The sequence below is a fragment of the Dendrobium catenatum genome, unplaced genomic scaffold (assembly GCF_001605985.2).
Source record: "Dendrobium catenatum unplaced genomic scaffold, ASM160598v2 fragScaff_scaffold_370, whole genome shotgun sequence".
NCBI lineage: Eukaryota > Viridiplantae > Streptophyta > Magnoliopsida > Asparagales > Orchidaceae > Dendrobium > Dendrobium catenatum.
The window spans coordinates 5,204,940-5,231,307 of record NW_021318832.1 but is presented as its reverse complement, the minus strand read 5'-3'; the positions used below and the strand labels follow the sequence as shown (position 1 = coordinate 5,231,307).

The 26,368-nt window shown below is 35.4% G+C and overlaps 1 protein-coding gene across 4 annotated transcripts in view; it reads right to left on the bottom strand.

Annotated features, from left to right (window-relative positions):
• Window positions 1-26,368, bottom strand: part of LOC110095453 (splicing factor 3B subunit 3) — a 53,010-nt gene that overhangs the window by 11,538 nt on the left and 15,104 nt on the right. For 3 of the 4 annotated variants that reach the window (XM_020820995.2, XM_028693837.1, XM_020820996.2), the window contains 8 exons: window positions 20,274-20,361; window positions 20,018-20,178; window positions 17,966-19,892; window positions 9,263-9,573; window positions 8,374-8,686; window positions 8,011-8,166; window positions 7,751-7,892; window positions 3,048-3,124 (listed from right to left, as the gene is read on the bottom strand). In XM_020820995.2, the coding sequence (XP_020676654.1) occupies window positions 3,048-3,124; window positions 7,751-7,892; window positions 8,011-8,166; window positions 8,374-8,686; window positions 9,263-9,573; window positions 17,966-19,892; window positions 20,018-20,178; window positions 20,274-20,361 (3,175 nt within the window). The remainder of the gene's footprint in view (window positions 1-3,047; window positions 3,125-7,750; window positions 7,893-8,010; window positions 8,167-8,373; window positions 8,687-9,262; window positions 9,574-17,965; window positions 19,893-20,017; window positions 20,179-20,273; window positions 20,362-26,368) is intronic. The other variant, XM_020820997.2, reaches the window with a different exon arrangement.

Genomic DNA, 26,368 nt, shown 5'->3' with positions numbered 1-26,368 from the left:
ATCCTACATACCAAAAACATGACCAGAAGTTTGAACCTAATCTGGCCTCTGCTAAAACAACATAAGATAACAAGAAAATTGTAGTCCTCAATAGTGATTTTTTCTATGATGATCTCACAAAAAAATTGTCTTGGGGAGAAATCTAAGAGCTTGCATAAACCAACATATCCATAAATTTATCTCTTATACTAATCTCATCATATCCACAATTTTGCATAATACTAGATTTGACTTGTGTTAAGAAGGGTGGAAGTAGATCTAAAAAAGACTTGGTAAGAAAATATTAGAAATGACCTTTCTTTATTAGATTAAATGAGAATTTAACTTTTAACAGGGCACAATGGAGAAAAAAGGATTCATGTAGCCGACCCCACATAGTGGGATAAAGGCTTTATAATGTTGATGTTGCTGTATACTAATCTCTCACCGAACTTCAAACTTTCATTGACAATCTCACTCAAAAATAGTTTCATGAATCCCTCCATGATGCCAAATGCTATCAACATTTTTAAATAGAAAGCAATTGATCCAAAAGAAATTTGGGCATTGAAAAAGAATAAAACATTGTAGATCTTGGATTTACCCTCAATAGCAAAAATTGTTGGAACAGATGACTATTTACTAACAAATACAAATCCCACGGGAATATAGAGAAGTTCAAAGCCTGCATTGTTGCAAAATATACACTCATACGTGCGGTAGAGATTACAAAAAGACATTTGCACATGTTACTAACAACAACATCAAGGTCCTCCTATCCATGGCAACTAAACTTAATTGGCCAATATATCCGCTTAATGTTAAAAATTCTTTCTTAATAAGTATATATGAAAATTCCTCTTGGATTCCACTCACAATTCCCTACTTATAAATAATACAAACTTAAGAAAGCTCTTACGGTTTGAAACAATCTTCTCAAGCCTAGTTTGAGAGGTTATCTAAAGTTGTCAAATATTAATGTGACACTCAATAACAACTAACGAAACTTTGTTTATAAAGAAATGTATTGATAGAAATTCATTCATCCTAATTATATACGTGCTATTGAACTTACAAGAAACACAGTAAGGAGATGGCAAGAATCAAAGAATTTAGGCCAAGAATTTTGAAATAAAATATTTGGGAAACATGAAGTGGAATGGGAGTTGCTAGATCCCACAAAGATATCACTATCAATCAACAAAAATATATTCATGATCTATTAAAAGAGCTAGGATGTTTGAATGTAAACCAATTAATACTCCCATGGATCCCAACATTTAACAAGGGATAAAAAGGCTAATAGGAAAACTCATCTCACTCATGCTTTTGTTGATGTTTTCTTTTCTATAAACTTATAAACCAATTCATGAATTGCTCCACTAAAGAACACATGGATGCACTTATGTGAATTTTAAGATATCTAAAAACAACCTGGGAAATAATTATTCTTCAAAAGGACCACATAGAAAAACATTTAAGTGTTAAATGATGCTGATTAGGCAAGTCTATGACTGAGCACAAATCTACCAAAGGTTGTACATTAATATGGGAAAATATTGTGACTTAGAGAAAAAAAAATGCAACCTACTATGGTCAAGAGTAATGTTGAAGTTGAATTTATGGTTGTGGCCCATGAAATTTAGGAAGATACTTGGCTACACTGACTCCTTGATGATAACCAAGCTGAGAGAAGTTATCTATCTCAAAAGAAAGTCCTATCAAATTACTTTTTCATAACTAAACTACAATAAGTATTGCAAAGAATCTTTTTCATCATGAAAAAACTAAATATGTGGAAGTTGATCATCATTTCACGAAGGAGAAAGTTGGCAATGGGTTTATATCTCTCCTTTACACTTTGACGCATTTACAAATTATTGACAACCTTACAAAAGCTCTCTAAAGAGGGAGTGTTAAAACTTAAAAATCAAATCGTAAGCTGATATGGAAACATATTGCTATGATCTCCTCCCTTCAGAAGCTCTATTTGCAAACATATTACAAGATTTAATTCCCATTGAATAGCATATTTTTGCACATACTTATACAGTTAGCTGCAACAATTACTTCCAGATTAAGAGGCTGATTTCAGCACATGCTTTAGGCAGTTCGTTGCAGATATTTATTCCCTTATTTGGTGCATATGATTGGGGCAGATTTCATGATATTGTTGGTGATGAGGATATCTGACTATGGAAAGTTTATCAAAGAAGGGGCCGAAGATCTACGGCCATGATTGGACCACTTTATTTTTGAGCTTTTAGTTGTATTTGATTTATTTATCTTTTCCGTTTTTACCCTCACTTGAGGGAGTAGGTTTATGTGACTACATGGGGCACTTTTGTCATTAGACGCATCATTGTATTTTGACTATTTATAGGCCTCTCCTCCTCTTTGGAGGGGATGATGAGTATGATGATTAAAATTTCCAGCACGTGTGTTCAAATAGTAATTCAGTGTCAAAAAACTTCTGTGAAGCACAGCATTAAATCAGGTTTTCCAATTCATTCACACATTGAAAAAGTAAAAACTGGTAACACAAGGAGGGCCTTTTCCCTATGCTCCCTTGCTCCAAGATACTGCCAACAAGAGAACAAGGAGGAAGTCCTACGATCTTCTATATGTTCTAATGCCAAAAAACATGCAGAAACAGCAAAAAATATGTTCATAATTAGGAAGCTTCTGGTAATATGAGAGTAAAGAGTAAAGAATGGCCTTGTGCAAGATGCATTTCATCGAATCTCAAATAACTGCAAATTGCAACACATTGCCATCCGTAGACTTCCATTTATTTAAGGATTATTTGCCTCTCCTATTTAAATGATATCAAAAAAATTGGATACACTGGTAATGAGATAGTCAACATATCTCCAAAACCAACACAAATTTATGCAAGCTTATAAATACAGATTACCTCACAATGCAAACATTTTATAATTAGTACAACAAATACAAAGCTATTATTTGAACCGCCTTTAAAGCAATCATGTATCAATAACAAATATTGTTATTTAGAGCTAGCAAAATGAACCCCATTTATCAACTCAACAAAAAAAAATATTTACCTTTCGGATGCTCATAACAGACTCTCCCATGTAATAGGAACAATTTACCAACAGGTTCTTTTCTGGATTGTCACTACCTGCAAGACAACAAATGAACGTATATGAAATGTAATTTGTGCCATTGTTTACCAGTTGGAATGCATTTTGTCAATTTGCAAAAAGAACAAAATATTTGTTTAACAGCGAAGTAGGATCAAGGGAGAAGAACAGCCGTTCTACAAGGATAAGCATTTTTTTTCTAGAGCAATTCTTCACTTCCCAAAGAAAATCCCCAGAAATTTGAGATTTTCTAGTTTCTTGTGCTTAAAAAATATATGGCCAAGTCCCCCCACCTCTTTTGAGTGGGTAACATAGGTTTGGTGCGCAAAAAAATCCAAAGGTTTTTTTGAATTTTTTTGGGGAATAACGCATTACTCTTTTTTCCGTTACTTCTCAAACATAGCACATCAAAACCTGTACCAAGGCCAAATGTCTCAACAAAAAATATTAGAATACTTAAATCTCATAAAGTTACTTTATCACTACAGACTAAAGTTCACTAAAAATTATCTAGAAAGCCATACATGAACATTACAAAAAGCTACATTCAGCCTTATTTTCCAAAATCTGTTGAATAACGGATTGCTTAAAACATCGAAAAATGTAAAACTAAAAGATGTAGGAAGTAGTTAAAGAAGGTTCAGCTAAACTATAAAACCAAATGCAAAACTGGAAAATAAATGAACAGATAAGAAAGATTCAAAAAATGAATAAATGCATGGGATACTGTTGATGACCACAAGACTAGAACTGATAAGGTTATAGTCAGCTCAGTAACAAACAAAAAACTATGGAAGATTAGAGGGATTCTGTAGTATGCAATGCAATACACCATGCATGAAAAATGCAGTAACCGATTCTCTTAAATTTGGTAAGCACGGATATTAATCTTCAACACAAATCCTCCCCTTCCGATTATGGTATGCCTATTTGTAGTTGGGAAATGTTTGCATATTTTCTGATTGCTAGGACCTACACTTACAAAGGCTTTCACCCTCTTCATTCCTCTTCCACTGCCAGCTGATTGATCTGTGAGATCTCGACTATCTAGTCATTAATGTATGGATTACTCTAATTATTTTTGTAATTAATTATATTCCTTGATATCATATTTTTCTTATTAGATGCTTTCCTAGGACTATAAATTCTGTATAAATTAAAATGAAATACACTCCACAAATTCTCTTCAATTATTATCAGTGGTTATTAGCTTCAGAAAAGGAAAAAGATGCATTGCATATGGCTTTCCAAAATAGTACAAACTGGATATTTGTCTAATAGCCAGATACTTCTCTCCGCCCACCGATGAGATGCCTACTTGATACGCCAGAAGGGAAGGGGGGGGGGGGAGATATTTAGAAGGTTCAAGGGGAGTTGTTTAGAAAGGTTCGTAACTAAGGGGGAACTGTGTAGGAAAGTTTTCTAATTATGTTTTATTGTTTAGAAAGTTTTCCTAAATCATATTTAATTTTTTATGAATGTTTCCTAAATTATATTTATACTATTTAGGAAGTATTTAATTGTTTAGGAAGGTTCTATTTATGTTATGATGGTTAAGGCTATTTAAGAGGAAGTTGTCTAGGGTTTAGATCATGCTATTGATGAGTTTTGTGAATGTTTGTTGTCCACTGCTTTTGTGAGGGATTCTAGTGACGTCTAGAATTTGGGAGAGAAGGTCCTCCTCTCGAAAGAGGACCATTGTATCTTGCTCGTTTGTATTTCATTTCTTATCAATAAAAATTTGTGTTTGCTGAATTTCTTTGGGTTTGTTGGCTGTTTTTGATACCAAGGCGTATCAAATTGATATCAAAACAGTGTCCTAGACCGAAATATCAAGCTTTCCTTGCTGATTTCTGCTGAGTTTGTCCTCTTTGTTTGTTGAATTTTGTTGTTTGGAGGCCAGATTCGTGTTGAAGCTGGTAATTTTTGCTGTTAAAGCCTTGATCCGAGTACCGATGGCCCGAAGAACAGTTGAGGCATTGGAAGAAAAGTTGGAAGGGTAGTGGGGCAACTATGAGCGGATTTGGGATTGATGAATGAACATATTTCAACCATAGAACGAAGGTTTGAGAATTTGGAAGATATGAAGAAAATGATCGAGATGTAGTTGAAAGCATCACCGGCGATTCCTAGGGCTGAACCAAAGAGAAAGGAAATTCTGGATCAGATGATGAGAAAGCTCATGGAGATGCGATCCAAAACCCCGCCGACGATTCCAATTGCTAACCTTAATCAAAATTTGATTGAGATTCCCTTGGTCGAATCTAAAGGGAATGAGATCAGACAGGAAGACTTTGGCAAAAAGAGCTTCTTTCATAAAGAGCACCTCCTAGGGCCCTGCGAATGGGGGACATAGGATTTTCAGATTGGGGGGGGGGGCCAGCAGGAAAGGAGTTTTATTGTGGAGGTGGTGGAATGATCAACCACTATGGGAGGCTTTTAGGCAAGGAGAGTGGACGATCGGAGGAGGAGGGCGGGCCGAACCATGGGTATCGGGACATATGAGGCAGATGGAAGAAAGGTGGGAGTCCCACCCTCGATACATGGGAGAAATATGGAGGGATCACGACAACTGCTATACTGGAGGTGGAAGAAGTTGTTGGGACGGTGGCGACACTAAGGTGAAAAAATTGAAGATGCGAATAGTTGAGGAGAAGAAGAGTGAGAGTTCAATAAGAGATACACAAGCTTCTTCTAAGGATAAACATATCGGCAAAGGGAAATATGTGAATGAATAGGGGAAAAAAAAACTTACAAAGCCAAGCTGATGATGCTGATCAGGAAATTTGCTGCATCAAATTACCTGGAGCAGTATATATTGGTGAAGTTAAGCTAGAAAATCAAAACCATGTAGTCAACTTTACCAGAGGGGAGGCTCTTCAGGCAATTAATATGAACCAGGATAACTATTGGAAAGAGGCTTTGAAAATGATATATCTTTTAGAGGAATTCAATGAAAACCATGGACTGTGCCCACCACCCATTCTTAGTGTACGTGGGCACATTTTTACATGAAGTATTTTATCTTTGGGATGGTTCATGTCAAACCAACAAACAAGTTGTGCGAAAATTGCACAAAGGGTTCTGGCTACTCTACTGTAGGTCTGCTTCCAATACAGGCATGTAGATTTATTTGATAGGATTTTTCACATCATTAGAGGTGACATAAGCAAGGCTTCTAGTGGGTTTAAAATTGCGCAATATGAGGCTCGCCTTGAGGCCCGCCTTTGCGCAATTCCAGTAAAAAACGCCTCGATGCTTACGCCTCGAATTTTTTTATGAGGCTTGCGTCTCAACTTGGTTGAGGCCCGCCTCGCTTCACTGCATCAGGCTTACGCCTCACGCTATATATATTAAAACTTTCATAAATCTTGAAGTAAATGCCCAATATTGGACTCTATAGGAGAGGAGGAAGGGGAGAGAGCAGTTCATCATAATGATGATTTAAATGAAGAACCCTTAATAATGACAGTGCTGATGACTTATGAGTTTTTATGTGACATATCATTGTTATTTATTTTTAGAAATTAGAATTATATCCTCATGAAAAGAATACTGGGATTTGGGAAAGATAGAATTTTGAGTTGAACTACATTTCATGTTGTCTTATTATTTGGATATTTTGATTTCACTCATATCTTATGCTTTTTTATGTTTTATATTATTCACTCATTACTCATTAGTATATAAAAAATTTATCATCTTATGTTTACGCAATCTTTGATTTTGAGGCTTACGCCTTAAAACGCCTTGAGGCTTACGCCTCGCCTCACAAATGAAAAACGCCTCAATACCCGAATACGCAATTTTAAACATTGGAATCAACCTAAGTGAGGATATCTTTGCAGGATTCAACTCGACATAAAGTCAAGAAAATACCACCCACTATGAGTATATTCAGGTTGGGAAGGGTCGTGATGTTGGACTCAACCAAATATCCCTATTTGAAGCAAAGGTTGCCTATAGCAATGGAGAACAAATACTTACCAAAGATATCTATCACCTGGGCCACCAATTTGACTTCTTCTGCATGCTTTCTTACTACTTCAAGACTGTAGGGTTCTATGTAAGCTCAATGATGGTTGTTATCATAGTCCACCTTTTCCTCTATGGCAAATCTTACATGTCATAAACTGGGCTTGAGTATGCCATTATGAAGCAGATATTGATGAGAGGAAATAATCCTCTAAAGGCTGCTAAGGCATCTTAATCTACCGTCCAACTTAGTCTATTGATGGCCTTACTCATGGTTATAGAGATTGGGCTGAAAAGGAGATTCAGAACTGCATTGGTCCACATAATCATCATGCAACTTCAATAGTACTTGGTGTTCTTTACATTCTTGCTTGGAATAAATTTCCCATTACTTTGGACGAACTAGGGGTGTAAGTGAGCCGAGCCGACTCAAGCTCGAATCGTTAACAAGCTCGTGAGCCGAGCTTATCGAGCCACGAGATCCGCATCATAGAAATGCAAGCAATTTGCATTTCCAGTGACTCCAAACTTAGAGATCCGCATCACAAACAGTGATTAAAATTTAGGCACCAATCATCACAAAAGAAAAGGCAGCAAATTCAGAGTGAATTCTTTATATTAACGATCAGGATGAAACAAATGTAAATAAACAGAAAATTTTATTAAACTTTAGCTTAAAAAAACTGCACCATATAATTCACCAACATCTGACAGAACTGAGATGCTCCCTCTACGGTCTGAGACAACAGCAGTGTCCATATCTAGCAGAGTACAGTCAGCAACCAATCTCTGAACTGGGTCAGAATAGAGCTGTTCCAATTTCCTAAGATCCTGTGTAAATAGAATCAGATGGGCTGAAAATATCATAATAATGTGCCATGCACCTACAATAATTAAACAAAACAATAAAAATAATTGATGCGAATTCAGTTTTAGAGGGGCACCGTACATCTGTATAGGAGTAGAAAAGGATGCCATCACGACAATCACCAACAGCAATTCTAGTGAAACATGTAGTCAAACAAGTTATGGTAAAGCGTGTTTTGGTCATGGAATGCCTTCTCAGTCGCAGAGGATTTTCAGTGACAAAGCAGAAGACATTCAACTGTACAAAAGTTGCTCATTAGTGAATGACTATCAGGAACAATTTTTTATGTTCTTACATTTAATTTGAAAATAGATGCAACTTTAAAATGTTAAAAACATCATTCTAAAGTACTAGTAAACTTTAATAGATAAACTTATTCCACCACAATACATGATGCAGAAGTGAAAACTTACAATAAAAGGAAAAAAAAAAGTGAAAACTTACAATATTACCAGAGGACGCCAATAGATAACGATTTAGAAATGGGCAGACAGCAAGAACAGCACCAGACAATTGATTCTGATAAATTACCCTTAACAACCCAGCCTCCGTTTCTTCAATTTTAACTCCATCACTACTACAATCATCTGGACTGCTGCCAACACTGTTGCATGATAACTTTTCAGTTGAATGTCCAACAACTTCATGCAGAGGCGAAGAAATCCGAGAAGGTGATGAGAAATTAGACTGATAGGTACTGCTTTCAGAGGTATTTTGTGCATTTCCCAAGCTTAATATGATAAGCCTTCCCTTTGTACTGTAGCATTGTGTGCAAAATAATCACATCAGTAATGAAATAAAAATTTATAAAATCAGTTGATGACAAGATTCGTGAAAAAAAGTAAATAATGTAATTCCAATTCTACATAAATTTGTAAAGATAATTCTTAAGTTTTTTTAGTGCAGTTGAAATAAATGTTTTTTCATATATAAAGCAAGGAAGAAAAATAAAATAAAATCTTCAGAGAAAAGGTAAACCTAATTTCTGGTTTATTTATGGCCATTTTTGTCCAAGGCTCTAGTTTGTCCAATTTAGTTTTTGACTCATCAAAATTTATCCTAAATAGCCCCCTGACTCAAATTGATCCAAAATAATCCAATTAAGGGATTATTTTAGTCACATTTGAGAAGTCAAAGAACTAAAACATATTTATAGTTTAGTACTAAAGTTGCTCCATACAAATAGTTAGTGAACATTTTGATCTTTTCTCATAATCTTCAGGATCCTGCACAGAGTTCAGAACACAAAAAAATTCAATTGCTTTCAATTTAAATCTGCACACACATTAGTAAGCTCGCTACAAGAAGGCATGAAGAACACCCGGAGGCATACCTTTCAGCTTCACCGCTGGGCATGATAGTCCGACCAGGACACTGACTAGTCCCAACAACTAATAGATGCTGATATCCTACTTTCATTATTTGCATACATTTTGCCGTTTCACCAAGCTCGCATGGGAACTTTGATATCACAACTCCACTAAAAGGATCCACACGGCATATATCTGATGAGAATGGAGTATCCCTAAGTCCCGTCCTCAATATTAGCAATGTCTTACTTTCTTTATGGTATAATACCTTCCGTGGAGTTCCTTCAATTGAGAACTTACGAACATTAATTCTCTTGTGATGACCCAGTTCAAGCTGCAGAATTTGGGTTTGCAGGATGGTGAAAATAAATATGACACATTAAAAACAACAAGAAAAAAAGCAAATATTTTCATAAATAAAACAGTAAAATAGTATAATAGGGACAAACAAACTAAGAGGACTACTCCAACAACATGGAAAAACACCATTAGGAGAATCGAAGCTCCCTTAGTTAAAAAGCACCAGTTTTGAGAAATCAATTCTTCTCTCTACTGTTAGGCCCATGATTAGTGTTACTTTACACCACGACTGAAACTATCCACAATACTCACCGCAGCATATTGCAACTCATTCAGTATTCAAAATCACTCATATAGTTCTAAATCTTGACTAAATCTTTCCATCATGGATAATACCACACCATCATGGCACATTGGCACTACATAAGTAAAGATTGTATTCCGATAGAGTAGTCACGCAAAAGGCGCCAAGTTTCACCTAGTTATAGCCAGGCAATTCTATCATAATTCAGCTGCGGACAAGTTTTCACCCTTCATTGTGGTAGATGTCATAGTATCACACAAAAAAAAAATCAAACTCAATCATTAAAATGTGCAAAAAAGGATAGATCTAATCAAGCATATAATATAATGACTTTAAATTTTGCAATTTGAGGCACACTTCAACGCTTTTTGGATAATTTTGCCTTGAGGCATGCGCCTCATGGACTTTTGTGTGAGGCATGTCTCATATATATGGTGGGGCGCGCCTCACCAAAAGATGTATAAGTCGCGCGCCTCATATTATTTAGGGAAAGGATATTTTTTAGCAAAAATATTAAAATAATATTACTCCAAATTATAACCTATTTATTATTTCTCCCACACATCTCACGCAATCTCATGCCTCTCTTGCTCTCGATCTCATGCAAAGCCAACCCCCTGTCTGTTCTCATGTTTCCGCTGACTATCCTCTTCCTTGTCGCCATCAAACGCCTCCTATCTAGCTTGTTGCAACCATGTCCTGCTTACCAAGACATCTTCCACAACAAGGACCACATCTCCTCTTCCAATAGGTCTAACACAAGCCAGGATGAAATAAGAAAAAATGTTCTGTAAAATATTGGAGTTGTAATCATTGTTGTTTAAAACTTTAATTAATATTAGTATTGATTATTATTGATTAGGGACTAGAAAGATAATTGAGATGGAAGATGAGGAGGAAGATTGGGAGAACATTGACATAACTAAGGATAAGGCAGAGGAGTAAGCAATTCATGATGATGATAATTCTAATGAAGATCCATTGAGTAATGAGAGTGCTGGGGACTTTTTGATTTTAGAAATTCTTAATCTAGTTGTTTGTTATGGTCTTTGATGTTGGATAGGAGTGGGGGAGAAATTATTTGCATTAAATTTATTTTGAATTGTTATGTTATTAGCTCTTTCATATCTTATCTTACTTTGATGTTTGTATAACACTTCTAATTTCATGTTTTGGTATTAAGATGTTAATATTTTATTTGTTAATTTATGCAATTTATTAGTTCTTATAATGTTAGGATGTTAACATATTACTTCTAGCTTCATAACTTGATATTAGTATAATAATTCTAATTTTACGTAATTTTTTTATTCTAAATCTTATGTCTTGTCTCGCGGACAAAAATTTCCTCAATACCTAATTGCACAATTTTAAACCTTGTATAGAATATTATGCTGCCACTTTAATATGACTTGCGATTTACAAGTGGAAAATTTTCAGCCTCTCCATATAAAATTGTGTTAATATCTTTCAAGTTTCACTGCCATTGGAAGACCTCTAATCACTCAAAGAACCCAACTCTAGTCCTTCCCCCATGCTGAAGCAATATGGTTTCCGCAAAGAAAACTAGGACCTCAAGCCCACTTTAGTATCAGAAGGTGCAGATCATAATTGTGAAGCGGCAGTAAGATAACACAAAAAATACTGCCAAAACCATTATCTTCTTCCTTCATTTTTTGATAAAATCATCACTACATTGGCAGCAACAGAAAACACTCCCTTTCATTTCCCAGTAAGGAAGAGGTCGATAACAAAAAGCTCTTCAAAAGTTCAGAACTAAGCCCTCTAAAGCCCACGCAGCCCAGTCACACCACACAACACACTTTCCTCACATACCAACTTGATCTTCGCTAGCTCCATCAACCCCTTCATCTCAACCAAAGATGCCATCCCTGATCACCACCCAAGCAGCCATGTGTTCGGGCGAGGTATCAAATGGGAAACCACCATGCACCAACATGAAGAAAAAAAAGACAAATCATTAGTCTTATCATAGTAACAGAGAATAAAAGGAAGAAACAATATATAATTCAAAATCAATACAAAAGATGAAGGCAAAAATATTAGCATTGTGGCATGCCAACATGCAAAACATGGAAAAGAGGATGAGTTTTGCATTTGAAATGCAGCCCCACTTGTAATAGCACACTAGCATATCAGCCACATTGTGAGCTTTCAAGTTAGCTCCACAAGCAACAGCAGCCTAATCCCTTTTGCAATCTCCATGTAGATTCCAACTCATATTTCCTTGCTGTCAAACACTAGGCTATGAGGGGCTTGCTCTATGCAGCAGTGAGGAGGAGATTCCAATGGTACTTCCCCACATATTCACAAGGATAAGACATAAACGACTATTCAACATGAACCATATTCATAAAAATAATATATCCAAGTCAAAAACAAAAAATTGACAGCATAAAGAACAGACTTTATGAAGTGTGAAGGAAAAAAAAAATTTTATATGCTGAAAATAGCTATTGGCAACTTTTAAAAGTGCAAGAAGGGGGTGACAGGGCTGACGCTTTCATAGCAAAGAAACTGAACGACATGCAAGTAAAACAGCAGTACTAAATAAAACATCAAGGATGTTTAAAAACAAAGATATAGAGAATAGGCTTATAAAGTCTCATAGGATACGTGAAAGCTAGGAGATTTGGACTCACATAATAGTAGATGAATTTACATATAGAATATAAATTATAGGAAGCTTTTCTCTTATTTAAAGTGCTTCAAATGTAAATATTTAACTACCATTTTTTATGAAACATACAGAGAGTTTGCTATCGCTGACAAATTTCATCATTTAAATTCAACAACTAACAAATATTTAAAATCTTATCAATAATATAAACATTGGATGATTAAGAGTTTGAATTGACGAAACTACAAGCCCTTTATAAGATAAATGGACATATAGACGACAGCTTAAATGAATGGTAGAATTCTCTTTCTCAGAAAAAATATTGAGATTCTTTTGCAGAAGAATACCGAGCTACTTTTCATAGTAGCATAGATAAACTCACCGATGAAAACAACTTATGCAACCTTCTAGAAAAAAGATCTAGCATGTATTTCTATATCATTCATGCACATCAGATCGGTGATGACATTGGACAATTTGAACACCTGAAACTAAGAAAATTTCCAAGAATAAATATCCCAAGGCATTGGGATTAGCAATCATCATGTTTATAACTTTGAATAGCAAGAAACCTATCAAACCAAATTTCTGCATTATCATTCTCGTATTCCTCCATCCACACACAGGCTCTCATCATCTTAGCTTCAAAGGCATAACAACTTCCATAAATATCATTATTTCTGCATTTTCAAATTTTCATCTATGTAGCTCACACTAAACCAAAGAAATAAGATATTAAATTTGTTTCAAATTAAACATTCAGAATCCAAGATAGTCATGATAAATGATTCAATAACTAAAAGAATGCTGCTCAGCATGCTTGAAACCTTAATTATAAATATCAAATGCGTGCTCAAGTCCCAGTTAAAATATCAAATTTCAGAATAAAAGATATTTACGTCATTCATAAAACTCATATATGCTAGTAAAACACGATATTGCAGCTTCTAGCACTTGAAAGTTTACAACTGACTGTTTGGTTAAATGTCATTTAGATTAATATTATCATCAAATAACAATTTTATTCACATAACAATGTTATCTTCATATTAAGTGTTTGGTTTAATATTATCTCACTTAAAAAATGAGAAGCTACATAGAATAATTAATGGTGATTATTTTTTTTTTCTTTTTTTCTTTCTTTTAAAGATCAAGACAGATATCTAGATGGCATCAAATTTTGCCGCTATCTAGGTTACAGTTTAATCTTGAATACTAATGCTACACAGATTATATCAATGTAATCGACAACATCAAAACTAACAATGCTTATTGTTAAATCTCAGCCGCTCTCTCTAGAAGAGAGCCCACAACAACAAATCCGGATCCGTGGGAAGCCCGCCTAGATCACGCCTAAATCACGATGACTTCTTTCCATAGTTAGGTAGCTGATTTAGGAAGGAATATATGATTTTGCAGTTATTTGTTTATTTATTAAGATATCTTGTATAAATCTATAAATAGGGAAGAAATTGTGTAATAATATATGATTTTTCCCTCTCAAATTTCTAATTTCAACATGGCATCAGAGCCATGAAAGAAGTGAAGAGGAAACCATCGGGATGGAATCTGTGAGGGAAGGACGGAACCAAGCAAACCTCCTGCGAGCGGGACGAAGCCAAAAGGATGGGACGAGCGAACCTCCTGTGTACACGCACGAGACGGAGCCTCCTGCTCGCAAGCCACCTCACGCGTGTAGAAGAAGAGGCCGAAGCCCCCCCCCCCCCCCCCCCCCCCCCCCCCCCCCCCCCCCTTTTCTTATCCGGGCAAAACGAGGTCGTGAGACCAAATCTGGCTTGATACCTATTCTACTAAATCCCTATTTACTCACTTAAATAGGCCTTCATTGCTTAATTGTTGATATAATTACAAGATAATCCTATTCTCTCACATAAAATCGTCCTTCATTACTGATATAATTAGAGATAATCTTTATTACTATATATTGTTGTGACACCATGATATCGGAAGAAAATTCATCCCAGAGCTTTGATCAATTTGAAGATTCTATGGTACACCAAGAACGAGGTGATCTCCAAAGCATGCAACCTTCTTATCGCCTAAACGGGAAGAATTATCTAAAGTAGTCTCAATTTGTGAAGACCTACTTAAAAGGAAAAGGAAAAATACACAACCTTCTTGGAGGAGGACCAAAAGGAGGAGATCCTAATTTTCGTGCACGGGATGAAGCGGACTCCATGATTATGTCATGGTTGTGGAATTCCATGACTCCAGAAATTAGTGATACGTTTATGTTCCTTTCCACTGCAAAGGATATATGGGATGCCGCCAGACAAACTTTTTCAAAAGCTTGAGATGTTGCTCAAATCTTTGAAATTAAGATCAAAGTAGGAATCACAAAATAAGGAAGCAAGACCGTAACAGAGTATGCCACTCTTCTACAAAACCTATGGAAATAACTTAATCACAACATATGCATAGAAACCTGATGTAGGAAAGGGGGGGGGGGGGGGGGGGGGGGGGCGGGGCGGGGGGCGGGGGGGAAAACATCTTGAGTCTTTGGGTTACTTGTTGCCTCTCGGTTTGGGTCTTGGCTGCTCTCAGATTGGGTCTTGGCTGGTTTGGTTTTGAGCTGAAATCTTGGGATCTTATTGGTTCTAGCTCATTATTGTTTGAGAAGATGTTTTAGCTCATTAATTGGAAGAGTAATTGCACTTGATAGCTCATTAATGGAGTGATTTCTTACCTCTTCCCCTTCTTGTGTCCCCTCGGTTTTCTCCTTGTGCTGTTTCCGTGACTTGTTGTTGGGTGCTAGTTCTAGTCCCCTGTGTTGGCTTTTCGGGTTTCTCCCTGGTTGTGTTCCTGTGGCTTCTCCTACCTGATTCCTGTGTTGTCTTTTGGATTTGTTTTGTGTTGACTGCTGGTCTTCCTCTTCCCCTTACCTGATTAGTTTGGTTGAAGGTTATGGTGGTTGTTTGGCTGCCCCTTTTTCTCCTATAAATATTAGGTGTTTTGTCTTAAAAAAGAGAGTTTATGATGTGATTTTTGGAGCCAAAAACATGCGGGATTTCTTGGAAAGCTTGCGAGCTTGTTCCATCCCTTCTCCTTCTTCTAGGAAAGCTTACGAGCTTGTCCTCCTTCGTCTCGGCTTCTTACCTCCTTCCTCTCTCCACAAGTTCGACGCCACCTGTATCTTTCGTCTCAAGTAAAGAAGAGCTCATTTAGGTTTTTATTATATAAGTTTGTTTGCGTCGTTTGTAAGCGTCAAAATTTGTAAGTCCTTTTATTTTATAAAAGTGAAGTTGTTTTTGGTTTATTTGTTGTATTTTGTCTAGTTTTTGGGAATTTTGTGTAATTTTCTTTTTATCCTAGGAAGAGTTTCTATTGCTTGCAAAAATTGGGGTTTTCTCCTAATTTTTGCTTGCATCAAAACCGGATGTCCAAAAGATGCTGCTATCCTGAAGAACTTTATTGAAAAAGATAGAGTTTATGATTTTCTTGTAGAACTGAATACAGAATTTGATCAAGTAACAGTCTAGATGTAAAACCCAAAAATAATGAATCTTGGCGTTGCAATGCGTTCCGACGCACTGCGACAAAAATAAGTGAATTTTCAACGTTCTCATAATGCGGCGAAATAAATTTTATAAAATTATACGCAAAATTTTGATCTTTTAGGTATAAAGAACTTATACTTAATTTCTTATGGGTTTAAAGTTAAAATCGACAAAGTTTATTTAAGTGCAAATTACTAAATAGCCCCCTTAGCGGCTTAGCTCTTAAGAGAAAGTATGGACTTAAGATACATGCATCATTTGAGCACTCCTCCCTCCCCACCATCCAAATAAACACCCAAGGGACCGAAATTTTCGGTCCCATCTTGTTTGTTTTGGGTGAATAGACGAGAGAATGGAAGAGAGGGAGAGGGCGGCGGCGACGACAGCGATTTCCGACAAGGTTTTGGAGGAAAACAAAGAGAAGAGTTTAAGGAAGAGATAGGGTAAGTTTCTAAACCTAGAAATCCTCATTTTCGCATAGATTTCTTTAGGAGAAATTTTTAGAATTTCTCAAAGACTTGGAATTTTTCAAGGAGAATGATAGGAAAAATTAGGGGAAGGATTTTAACCATGGAAATGAAAAATAAAATTAAATTTCATAGAAAGAAGAATAATATTAAAATAGAAAAGTAAAGATTAATGTTAAGGTAATATGAGTGATAATTAATGAAAATAATCCAATTGTTAAGGAGATTTAATGTCTAATATTAAGGAGGATAACGACAATGAAGATTAATGTAAGGATTAGAGCATGACTTAGAGTAAATATTTGACAATCATACTTACATTGTTTTTTTAGGGTTTCCAAGTGGGAGAGGAAAGGCATTGAGGGGAGGGGGGGACAACAAATTTCGTACATCCGTTGGGTAGGTAAATGTGATTCTTTTAATTTCAGATATTTCTGCTTTTTCAATTCTTTAGCATATGTCTTATGATATTTTGTGTTGAGCTTAGCATATTTTTAATGCAATGTAATTGATATATATATTGTGGAAAGCCTAATATACTTTTAAAGGCAATGTTGCAATGCACCTTACTCATGTGGAAAATGTAGATAGTTTAAAAAACGTTTTCTCCTTACTCATGTAAAAAATTTTCAGGAGAATCCGTTAATCAGTAATGACGGACAGACAGCCATTCACCTACCGTCGTAGGGAGACGACATGTAACAGGTTCTTTTGTTATTTTGATCTTTTGGTACTAGATTGACTTGTAGGATGGCTTGTGATAGTTGAATTTTTTTTTGGACATCTAAGTTTGTAAAGAACTATTATGTACATGTTTAATTATGAAAGAGAAATTGTTGTTTGGGATTTTTAGTAGCTCTTTCTTACCTTTGTTGGATGGTTAGTCTAATGTTATAAAGAAATGGTTTAAATTTTTCATCCTACTTTCGTTCCTGCCTAGTCTACCAAGCTTATCGGGCCAGGACGTGACAATAGATCCTTGGCAGAGAGGATACACCGTCATTAAATGAAACAATTTCTCTCATCCACATTGAAGAAAGTTGATGAGGTGTAATGTTGGAGCCAAAGGTTGTTGAAAGCTCAACAATGATGACCAGAGAAACACCATGAAAGGAAAAAGGTAAAGACTGCAATATTTAAAGACAAAGACTCTCTTTGGTGTAGTTATTGCAATAAATCAAGACATACGAAGGAGACATGCTAGAAGATACACGAACAGCCCCAAGAAGTGGAACCAAAGAAATGAGAAAAGGGATACATTATATGCCAACACTACAACAAGTCAGTCTAACCTAGAAACACAATCAGCTTCCAAAAACTCAATAAAAAATATATTAATAAACTAAGACAACACCTGCTATTCCTCGAAAAACCACCTACATCTTCCTCTCTTACACTTTCAGGTAAGAGGGAAATAAGACTGTAAATTTTTACCTTTAATGAACATGATGAGAAAGCTAACGGGATCTCTTAAGTTATTAATACATGAATCTTACCAAATGCAAACTGCTGTCAGCAACAAATAAAATTCCATTTGGGCAATCGAAAGAGGACACCGCGGTTACATGGGTAGCAGTTTGGAATGAGATCGATGTATAAACAATGCTGTGCCTTGCAACATGTAAAAGCCAGGGCATTTCACAGAGTACAACTACATCTGTATCAAGTGCATCCCGCAAAGGAACCAACACAACAGGAGCTGCACCAAGGCGTCGAATAGCAATCAACTCTAATTGAAAAGATCTGATGTTCCCACGGTTTTTCACAAAATAATAGGAAGAAGATAGAACTGATGTCTGAGACAACTCATACCGAAGCAGAATTCCATTTCTCAAGCCAGCAAGTACATAAAACCTATCAACTAACACAAGCCGAACATCTTCAGGGATGCAGCTACTTATAGGAGTTTCAAGCGGATCGTCTATTGAAATTTCCCCACTTGAAAGGATCCTAAAGTCTTGATCATGTGCCAAAAATATAACTTCAACAGATGGTGCGTGGGTACCAATCACAAAAGTTATGCAACGTCCATCTCCATTACAGACAGTTTCTTGATTATCTTTCTCGGCTAAATGAACAATTGATAACAGCTGTTCAAAGTTGATTTCTTGTTCGGGTATGGATATGCAAGAAACCTCATGCAGCAACTTCCAATGATGAATTTCATATAATTCATGTTGATATGCTGCTGCTAATGATCTTATGCCAAGAACAAACAAAAAGCAAGGACTAGAAGTAGATACAACAATCACATTATGGCCCACTGCACCTGAACTGATAGACATATAATCAGGGCACCAAGAGGTGCAAAATGGTATTAAGAGGGGGAAACCATTCACATGAGCAGCTGTAGTGGGCAAACACAGTCTCACGCCTGCCCTATGAATCTGAACCAGAAAACCATCGGACACCAAACCACATGCTAGAGTACAGACATCAGCCTGAAAACCAATGGCATCAGTAACATCAACGAAATTTAACCCAACTGAGAGAACTCTCGTCTCCTCAACAAAAGACACTACAAGAAATGAATGATAAGGATCACTCTTTTTCATCCTCAATGTCCAAGTTCCTGTTATTCCTTCATAATTTGGAGTAGTTTTCACAAGCTTATCCACACTTAAACCAGTTCGTATGACTCTCAATGATCCCACAGGACTCATGCCACAGCAGGAAAACATTTGATCTTGTTTTTCATCATGGTCATCAACAACAGCTAAATCCAAAATTGGTGCAATATTCTGAATGATGCTTTTGTACACGAGGCCTCCATCATCCAGCTTTAAAACAAAACCATCTCCCATTTCTATAAGTCCCATTACAAAACCACCCTTCAGCCATATAAGCTCCTTACAGGGCACACATCTGTAGAGGCAATCAGAGATATCAACTCTGATTCCTTCAATTGTTGAATGAATTTCAAGGATGTAAAGTTCCCCTACATCCAAACAAAGGACCAAATTTGCACTTGCTAACCCATCAGGTTCCCAACAACAGGCACATACATGCTTGGAAGTTGAAGTTGTTTCTATACCATTGTCAATATTCATGGGATCATCTTTGGCCATAGCAGCTGCTGAATCACTCAATTCCAGCAATGCACAAACAGCCACATTAGACATTCCTTCATCATCAATATCCATACTTCTAGAAGACTCATGAAAAGAACCCGGTTCTTCAATTATACTAGGTAAGCCAAAGTTTATTCTTTGAACACATTGTATAGAATATGGGTCTCTAAAATCCATTAGGAGAGCATCACCTATCCTAAACACAACTGCAAATCCAGAAAGATGAGGAACAGCAGATATATTAAGGGCCAATGGCCCAATTTCAGCTTCAGGGTATGATGAAATAAATTGAATAGCACGTGTTCTTATGTTACACCCAAACAGCAACAATTCATTCCTTAATCTTGCTTTCCTGGAATTGATTACAACTATCAGCAGTAGCAAGCTTAAATTTCAAGAAACAACAAGGACAGCAGCTATGATCTAGATGATCAAATTGGAATATCTCAAACCAAATATTAGGAAATTTAAAAAAACCTATGCATTATAGTGGCCAGTATTGGATAATATCCCGTGCTTGAACAATCAGTGCCATGAGAAACAAAGCACATGCTCCAAATTGTACCACGAACGTTTGTCCTCATAGCATCCTTTATAAGACTTGTTTCTCCTTTGTATTCTGGTGGATAGAACATTTTCTGAAATTAGGACATAGAATATCTTCAAAATCTAAAAATAATATTAACGAATTAAACAAGCCTTATGTAAGCAATAGCTACAATAAAAGCATCACCTCATCAATCATGTTGTCTCCAACAGATGTGGACATAGAAAACAAAGCAAATTGGTCTTCAAATGCGCTAGCTGCAATAAAACATCCACTGCAAAGGAAAAGGTTTAAGATTTTAAAAAATAAAAATTTTAACTGAAACATAAGATGCGGTAAAGACAAGTTGGGCTATCAGAGAAAATCCTGAAATTTTTTTTATCAAATCAAGTTATTAAATAACAATCTCAAGTCATCTACAAAATAAGTTCTAACACAACTTAACATGGGAACCTCCATTCGCATCTAACTTGAGGCTTTTTTAATCATAAATCATCTCAGCTTGTACCACTGAGAAAATCATATGCCTCCAGACAAATAACAAGACTTATGACTCCAAATAAAACACTTAGCATGATTATTTGACCAACCAAAGCCAAGTAAGCAAAGACCCTATAATAGTAGCCCATTTATTGTTGAACTAAAACTAGACATATATCAACTAATCCATGACCAACACCAAAACATAGGTAAGTTCCTAGTCAGTTTCTAAATAAAAATCCACATTACAAAGAAAAATATGAATTTCCAGAACTAGGTCATACCATGATTATATGACCAATCAAAGCCAAGTAAGCAAAGACCCTATAATAGTAGCCCATTTATTGTTGAACTAAAACTAGACATACATCAACTAATCCATGACCAAACACCAAAACATAGGTAAGTTCCTAGTCAGTTTCTAAATAAAAATATAAATTAAAAAAAATATATATGAATTTCCAGAACTAGGTCATATCTATTCAAGAGCACTATCAACGGATGGTGGATTCAGATTTGTCCCTTTAGACAAACATTCACCCCAGGTCTACAAGATCCCCTTGGATGAAGCGACCCTTGGCTGCCGACAAAAATCTTTCTGTCAGGTTGGGTCGACTACATCCTCTGACTAAGTAGAGCAGGGATCACGATGGCCCGAGACGACGGAACCATGGGATCTTGATCGGGTCCATCATCCATTCCCTCACCATCCACTTTAAGTGCAAGATGGTGTAATTTCAAATTTTAAATATCAAATCTTCAAACTCTCCAATTTTCCAACATTTTATGCTCATTGCTACTACTATATGCCAGATAACACGTATCTTTATGTATCTGATTGACGACTAGCCTTAATCGAAAGCTCTCTCTCGTGATCGGGATGGGTAATTAACTATAGGGGCTTGCGCCTATAGGAAAACAGAACTTAGATTATAAAGTCCTCGCAAAATGAGGGCGAAATCTCTGGGGTAGTGTCTTATCTATAAACCCATCAACCTACCTAAAATTTACCCCGGAACTTATTCCGTTAAAACTCCATCGCCAAGGAAAAGCAAAACAAGTGCGGGCGGAGGCCGGGGCCGAATTTTCGGAGCCCACATTGACGGATGCAATCTGATTTTGAAAATTTGAAATATTTTCCTCAAAATCTGATCTGAGTTGCCCAAGTTCTCCCTCTAAGACTTCAACCTTCCTTCCGACCATTGATATCCCTTAGATCAACGTGCTCTAATACCAATTTGATAGAAAATAGCAACCAATAATACAAAATTTTGCTAAATTTCAGAGAAATTCAACAAAACATAGCAGATTTTAAAAAAATGCAGAAAATCTGAGAGAAAATACTTGAAATTCACTAACAAAAGAAAAAAATAGCACAAGATACACAGATCTTCAATTAGAAAGGAAGAACCAACTCTCTAAATCTCTAGCCCAATACCAAAGCCCAAGCAACAAACATGAGATCCCAAAATCAAATTCAAGATAAACCTAACCCTAGCAAGACAAGACTAATTAAAGCAAAAGGACAAAAGTTTAATAAATAAACAGCCCATAATTTAAATTTTCTGTCCAATACAATGCTTAACTATTAAGTGGGCCCCATCTACTTAGCCGCCCCCCTCTCTCCACAGAAGAAAAAAAATAGAACAAGATACACGGATCTTCAATTAGAGAGAAAGAACCAACTCTCTAAATCTCTAACCAAAGATTAATGCCCAAGCAACAAACATGAGATCCCAAATTCAAATTTAAGATAACCCTAACCCTAGCAAGACAAGACTAATTAAAACAAAAGGACAAAAGTTTAATCCCTAAACAACCCCTAATTTAAAATTTACCTCCAATACAATGCTTAATTATTGAGTGGGCCCCATCTACTTAGCCGCCCCCCTCTCTCTATGGTTCCGCCCCCCCTTAGGCCCTCTCGCCTATCGACAAGAACAGGTCCATTAGGGGCCAGTTCAGCTGGTTCAGTCAGCCCCCCTTGGGCCAGCCTAATAAAATTGTCCAAATATTAAGGAGGAAGAGGAAGTAAATTGTCTGAATTTTCATTTAAGTCCAATTTAAATTTAGAAAAGAAATAAATGCATAAATTTTAGTTTTGATTGAAATAGTAGTATATGATTATGCAGTAGGAATAATTTCCATTGGTGAAAATCTCGGCTAAACAAAGAAGAACAATTTTCAAGTAAATAATAAAAACTATTTAAATATAATGTTTGATTATCATCAAGGAGTTCAGAAATTTGAATTGATAATGTGAAGTGTCCGACGTTGTATTAGTGACATTTATTGTTATTTTTGGATAGTGAAATACAGTAAAAGTTCTTGAAAGAAGTTAAGAGTTATATTAAGGAAGGCTATTTTAAAACTCGAACATTTGGAAGAAATTGAAGCACAAAAATAATTAGAATGAGTAATTACAATAATTTTATAGTAATTAAAATTTACTTTCATTTCATTGCAATTATTGAATATCTTAGCATATATGTGGACTGAATGTTTAATGTGTAAGATGAATCAAATTAAGGAAATCAAAGTGGGTGGTTACAACTATATATTTTTTATATATAGTAGTTATATTCTTTCATTTTGTTTCAATAAAATAATTTCATATAGTATCATATATTTATACTTATTAAATTAGAAAGCATATACTTCGCATCTTATAGAAGAATAGTGACAAATCAATGTTTCAAAATGTTATATATAAATATAGAAACAATTTATACTAAATGATTTGTATTTGCAAGGAAAAAGGAAAAGAATAAGATAATTTATAATATATAAATGAAAATATTAAAAAAGGAAAAGGAATATGCATGCAAATACCGGACTTCACCCATTTATGGTACTGGTCGGGGATGAAGCGTACCCGTGCATGCTAAATGGAAAATAAAATGTGAACGTTATAACAACTAAAAGTAAGTTACGATCCGGCCCGGAGGCTCAAATTAACGAGGCAGGAACATATGGTTGGACGACAAATTAGATTTTCAATTAATAAATCTATCTCCAATATACTGAAAGAGCCACTAAACTTCAAAAATATAAATTGATATAAAATGGCTTAAATACCTTTCTTCCGATGCACCATGCTTACGATATACATTTTCACTTATTCTGCCCATTTTGATTATATTGAATTATACTTGAAAATGTTAGAACAACTAAAAGCAAGCTACATATCAGTGAGTAAAACATGCTTCTAATCTACATTAAAAAAGGTAATATATATATATATATATATATACACACAGGCACACAGACACGGACACGCATACTTTTAAGAATTCAATGACATGTATGTGAATCCCCCTTATAAATATTGTTTCTTTTCTTTCCTACTTCTCATGGTTTTTGCCATATGCTTCAGTTTGCTGGGGCTGCAGTGGTATTGAAAGAAGGATCAATTGCTTCCCTATCAATTAAAATACCATGGAAGCTGCAGAACTGTCAGATAGAACTTGAAGAACTTGAACTTGTGTTTGCTCCATTCACGGGAAGCAAGATTCAGGTGTCTAGCAGCTGTTTGGAGTCAAGTAGCGGTCATAAACAACAGATGAGCCTTGGCCCAGATGAAAATGGACCGAAGATCAGCCGAGAGAGCTATGGATCAGTTTCTCTAGATATTCATGAAGGAGTTAAGACAATCGCTAAAATTGTGAAATGGCTTCTTACTAGCTTTCATGTAAGGTTAAAAAATTTATTAATATGTCATTTATCACTAATTATTTAATTCCTTATTTGGATAATTAATTTCCTAATTAGCATTTTGAATTAAAATTCATATTTTATTTAAATATCTTAATATCTCAAACTTACTCTCTCTAATTATTTTCTTTTAAAATCTTAAATTTAAAATTGATTATTATTATTTCTATATTTGATAAAATATCTCATTCCTATACAATTTATCTCACCAAAACTTCCCTTCCCTTCCTTAATTCTTTCTTCCTCCACCATCGAACCAAAGTTTATATCACTTGGATTCTTCTAACATAAAAATAAATAAATAAATAAAAATATATATTTTCTTATTATTTCTTCAACTAAATAAATGAGAAATGATTAAATCACTTATTTTTCTTTAAGAAGGAATTCAAAAAAAAATTCAAAATTTTCTTCTCTTTTTTATATTTCCCTTTAATATAGCTTATCTTTTTTTAGGATTAATCACAGAAGAAGAAAATGTCAAAAAAAAAAAAGAACTTGTAAACTTACTTTCATCTTCTTCCTCCAAGCCTCCTCTCACAATAGAACATCGTTCTCTACCGTTTTCTTCTACAAGAATGAATGAAACAAATATTTCTCACATGAGGAGTTGTTATTTTTCACTCTCCCACGCGTTTATCTATTAACACAACAAAAAAATCTATCAAATAGACGTATACACGCCCGCAATGACTACTCAGGTCGCGTTTCTATGCTCGGTTCCGCTCTGTGCTATAGTACAGCGCCGATTTTGCTGAATAGAGTTGGTTCTGCTGAACCTGATAAATCTGGTTCTCACATTTATTATGAAAACTCAGATTATTAAATAGAAATTTCAAGTAAATCTTCTGAGAAATAAATGGTTGAAAGAGAAGAATTCGCCTACAAAAGAAGATCAAATGATAATAGATAAGAACTAGTTTGTTATATGTTTAAACTAAAAAATTTGTTATAGTTGCTCTTCAATTATATGTTGGATATTAGTCTGTTAAGTATTTTATGTTATTTTATGTTATTAAACGAACTATATTAATTGTCCATCCATTTGTTCCTGCCTCATTAATTCGAGTCTCCGGGCCGTGTCGTGACATCTTATAAACAAAAGATGTCACGGTATAAGCCGAGAACTTTGACAACGACGGAAATGGCATGGAATCTATTTATATCAAACTAAGAATTCATGTCTAACATGCATCCAAGTTAAGTCTCCTTATGTGCAGAAAAAATTCAAAAAAGATGCTTGTACTATATACCCAAAGAGACATGCTTTCGCACATTTTTAGAAACTCTTTATAAGGTGAGATCAACCTATTAATTGTTGTCAATGGCTTATTAAGGTTCAAATGCTCGAACATGTTTAGCTACTATGCAAATAGATGTCACATCTATTATTTGGCAGAAAAAACCCTAGTTTTTAACAATTTTTGCTTGATTTAGCACATTTTGAAGGACTATGGTCCATGCCGAAACTCAAGATCATCTTATAACGTTTCCAATAGGTTTTTGTAGGTGTAATGAACGCTACCATTATATTTTTTTTCAATTCTTATGACAACTTGGTATTTAAAATCCTAGAAGATAAGGGCAAGGGAAAAATGGAGGCTTATTAATAAATTGTAGCGACTCAGACGAGCAAGGCAGTAAAGAGGGAAAATAAAGGCTAGATTGTCAGAGGGTAGAGTAAAACACTGAGGCCGGAGGCATGGGAGCTTGGCACAAAGACTTCTAATTGTCTCTACATCTCTGTAATGCTCTCAAAGAGGTTGAGATTTTATTACACTAATCCAATCAAGAAAAGAAGGCTCACTGAAAATAGCAGTCAGCCAAAGACTCTAATTTCATTCATCTAAACATTCCAAAGGACACAATCCAGCTTTTTATAATAATAGCTGGAGCACAGAAAGAGGAATTAACTCCTTAAGATCCTTCAAAACTAAAAGTAAATACACATAATAGCATAAATAACATGCAAATAGAAGACATAAAAAGACACAAGATCGTGACACTAGACTGAGCATCAGTAGTGCTCAGGGAACATAATAATAGGAAGGCTAGCAATAGCAATGATTACAGCTTGAAGAACGCTT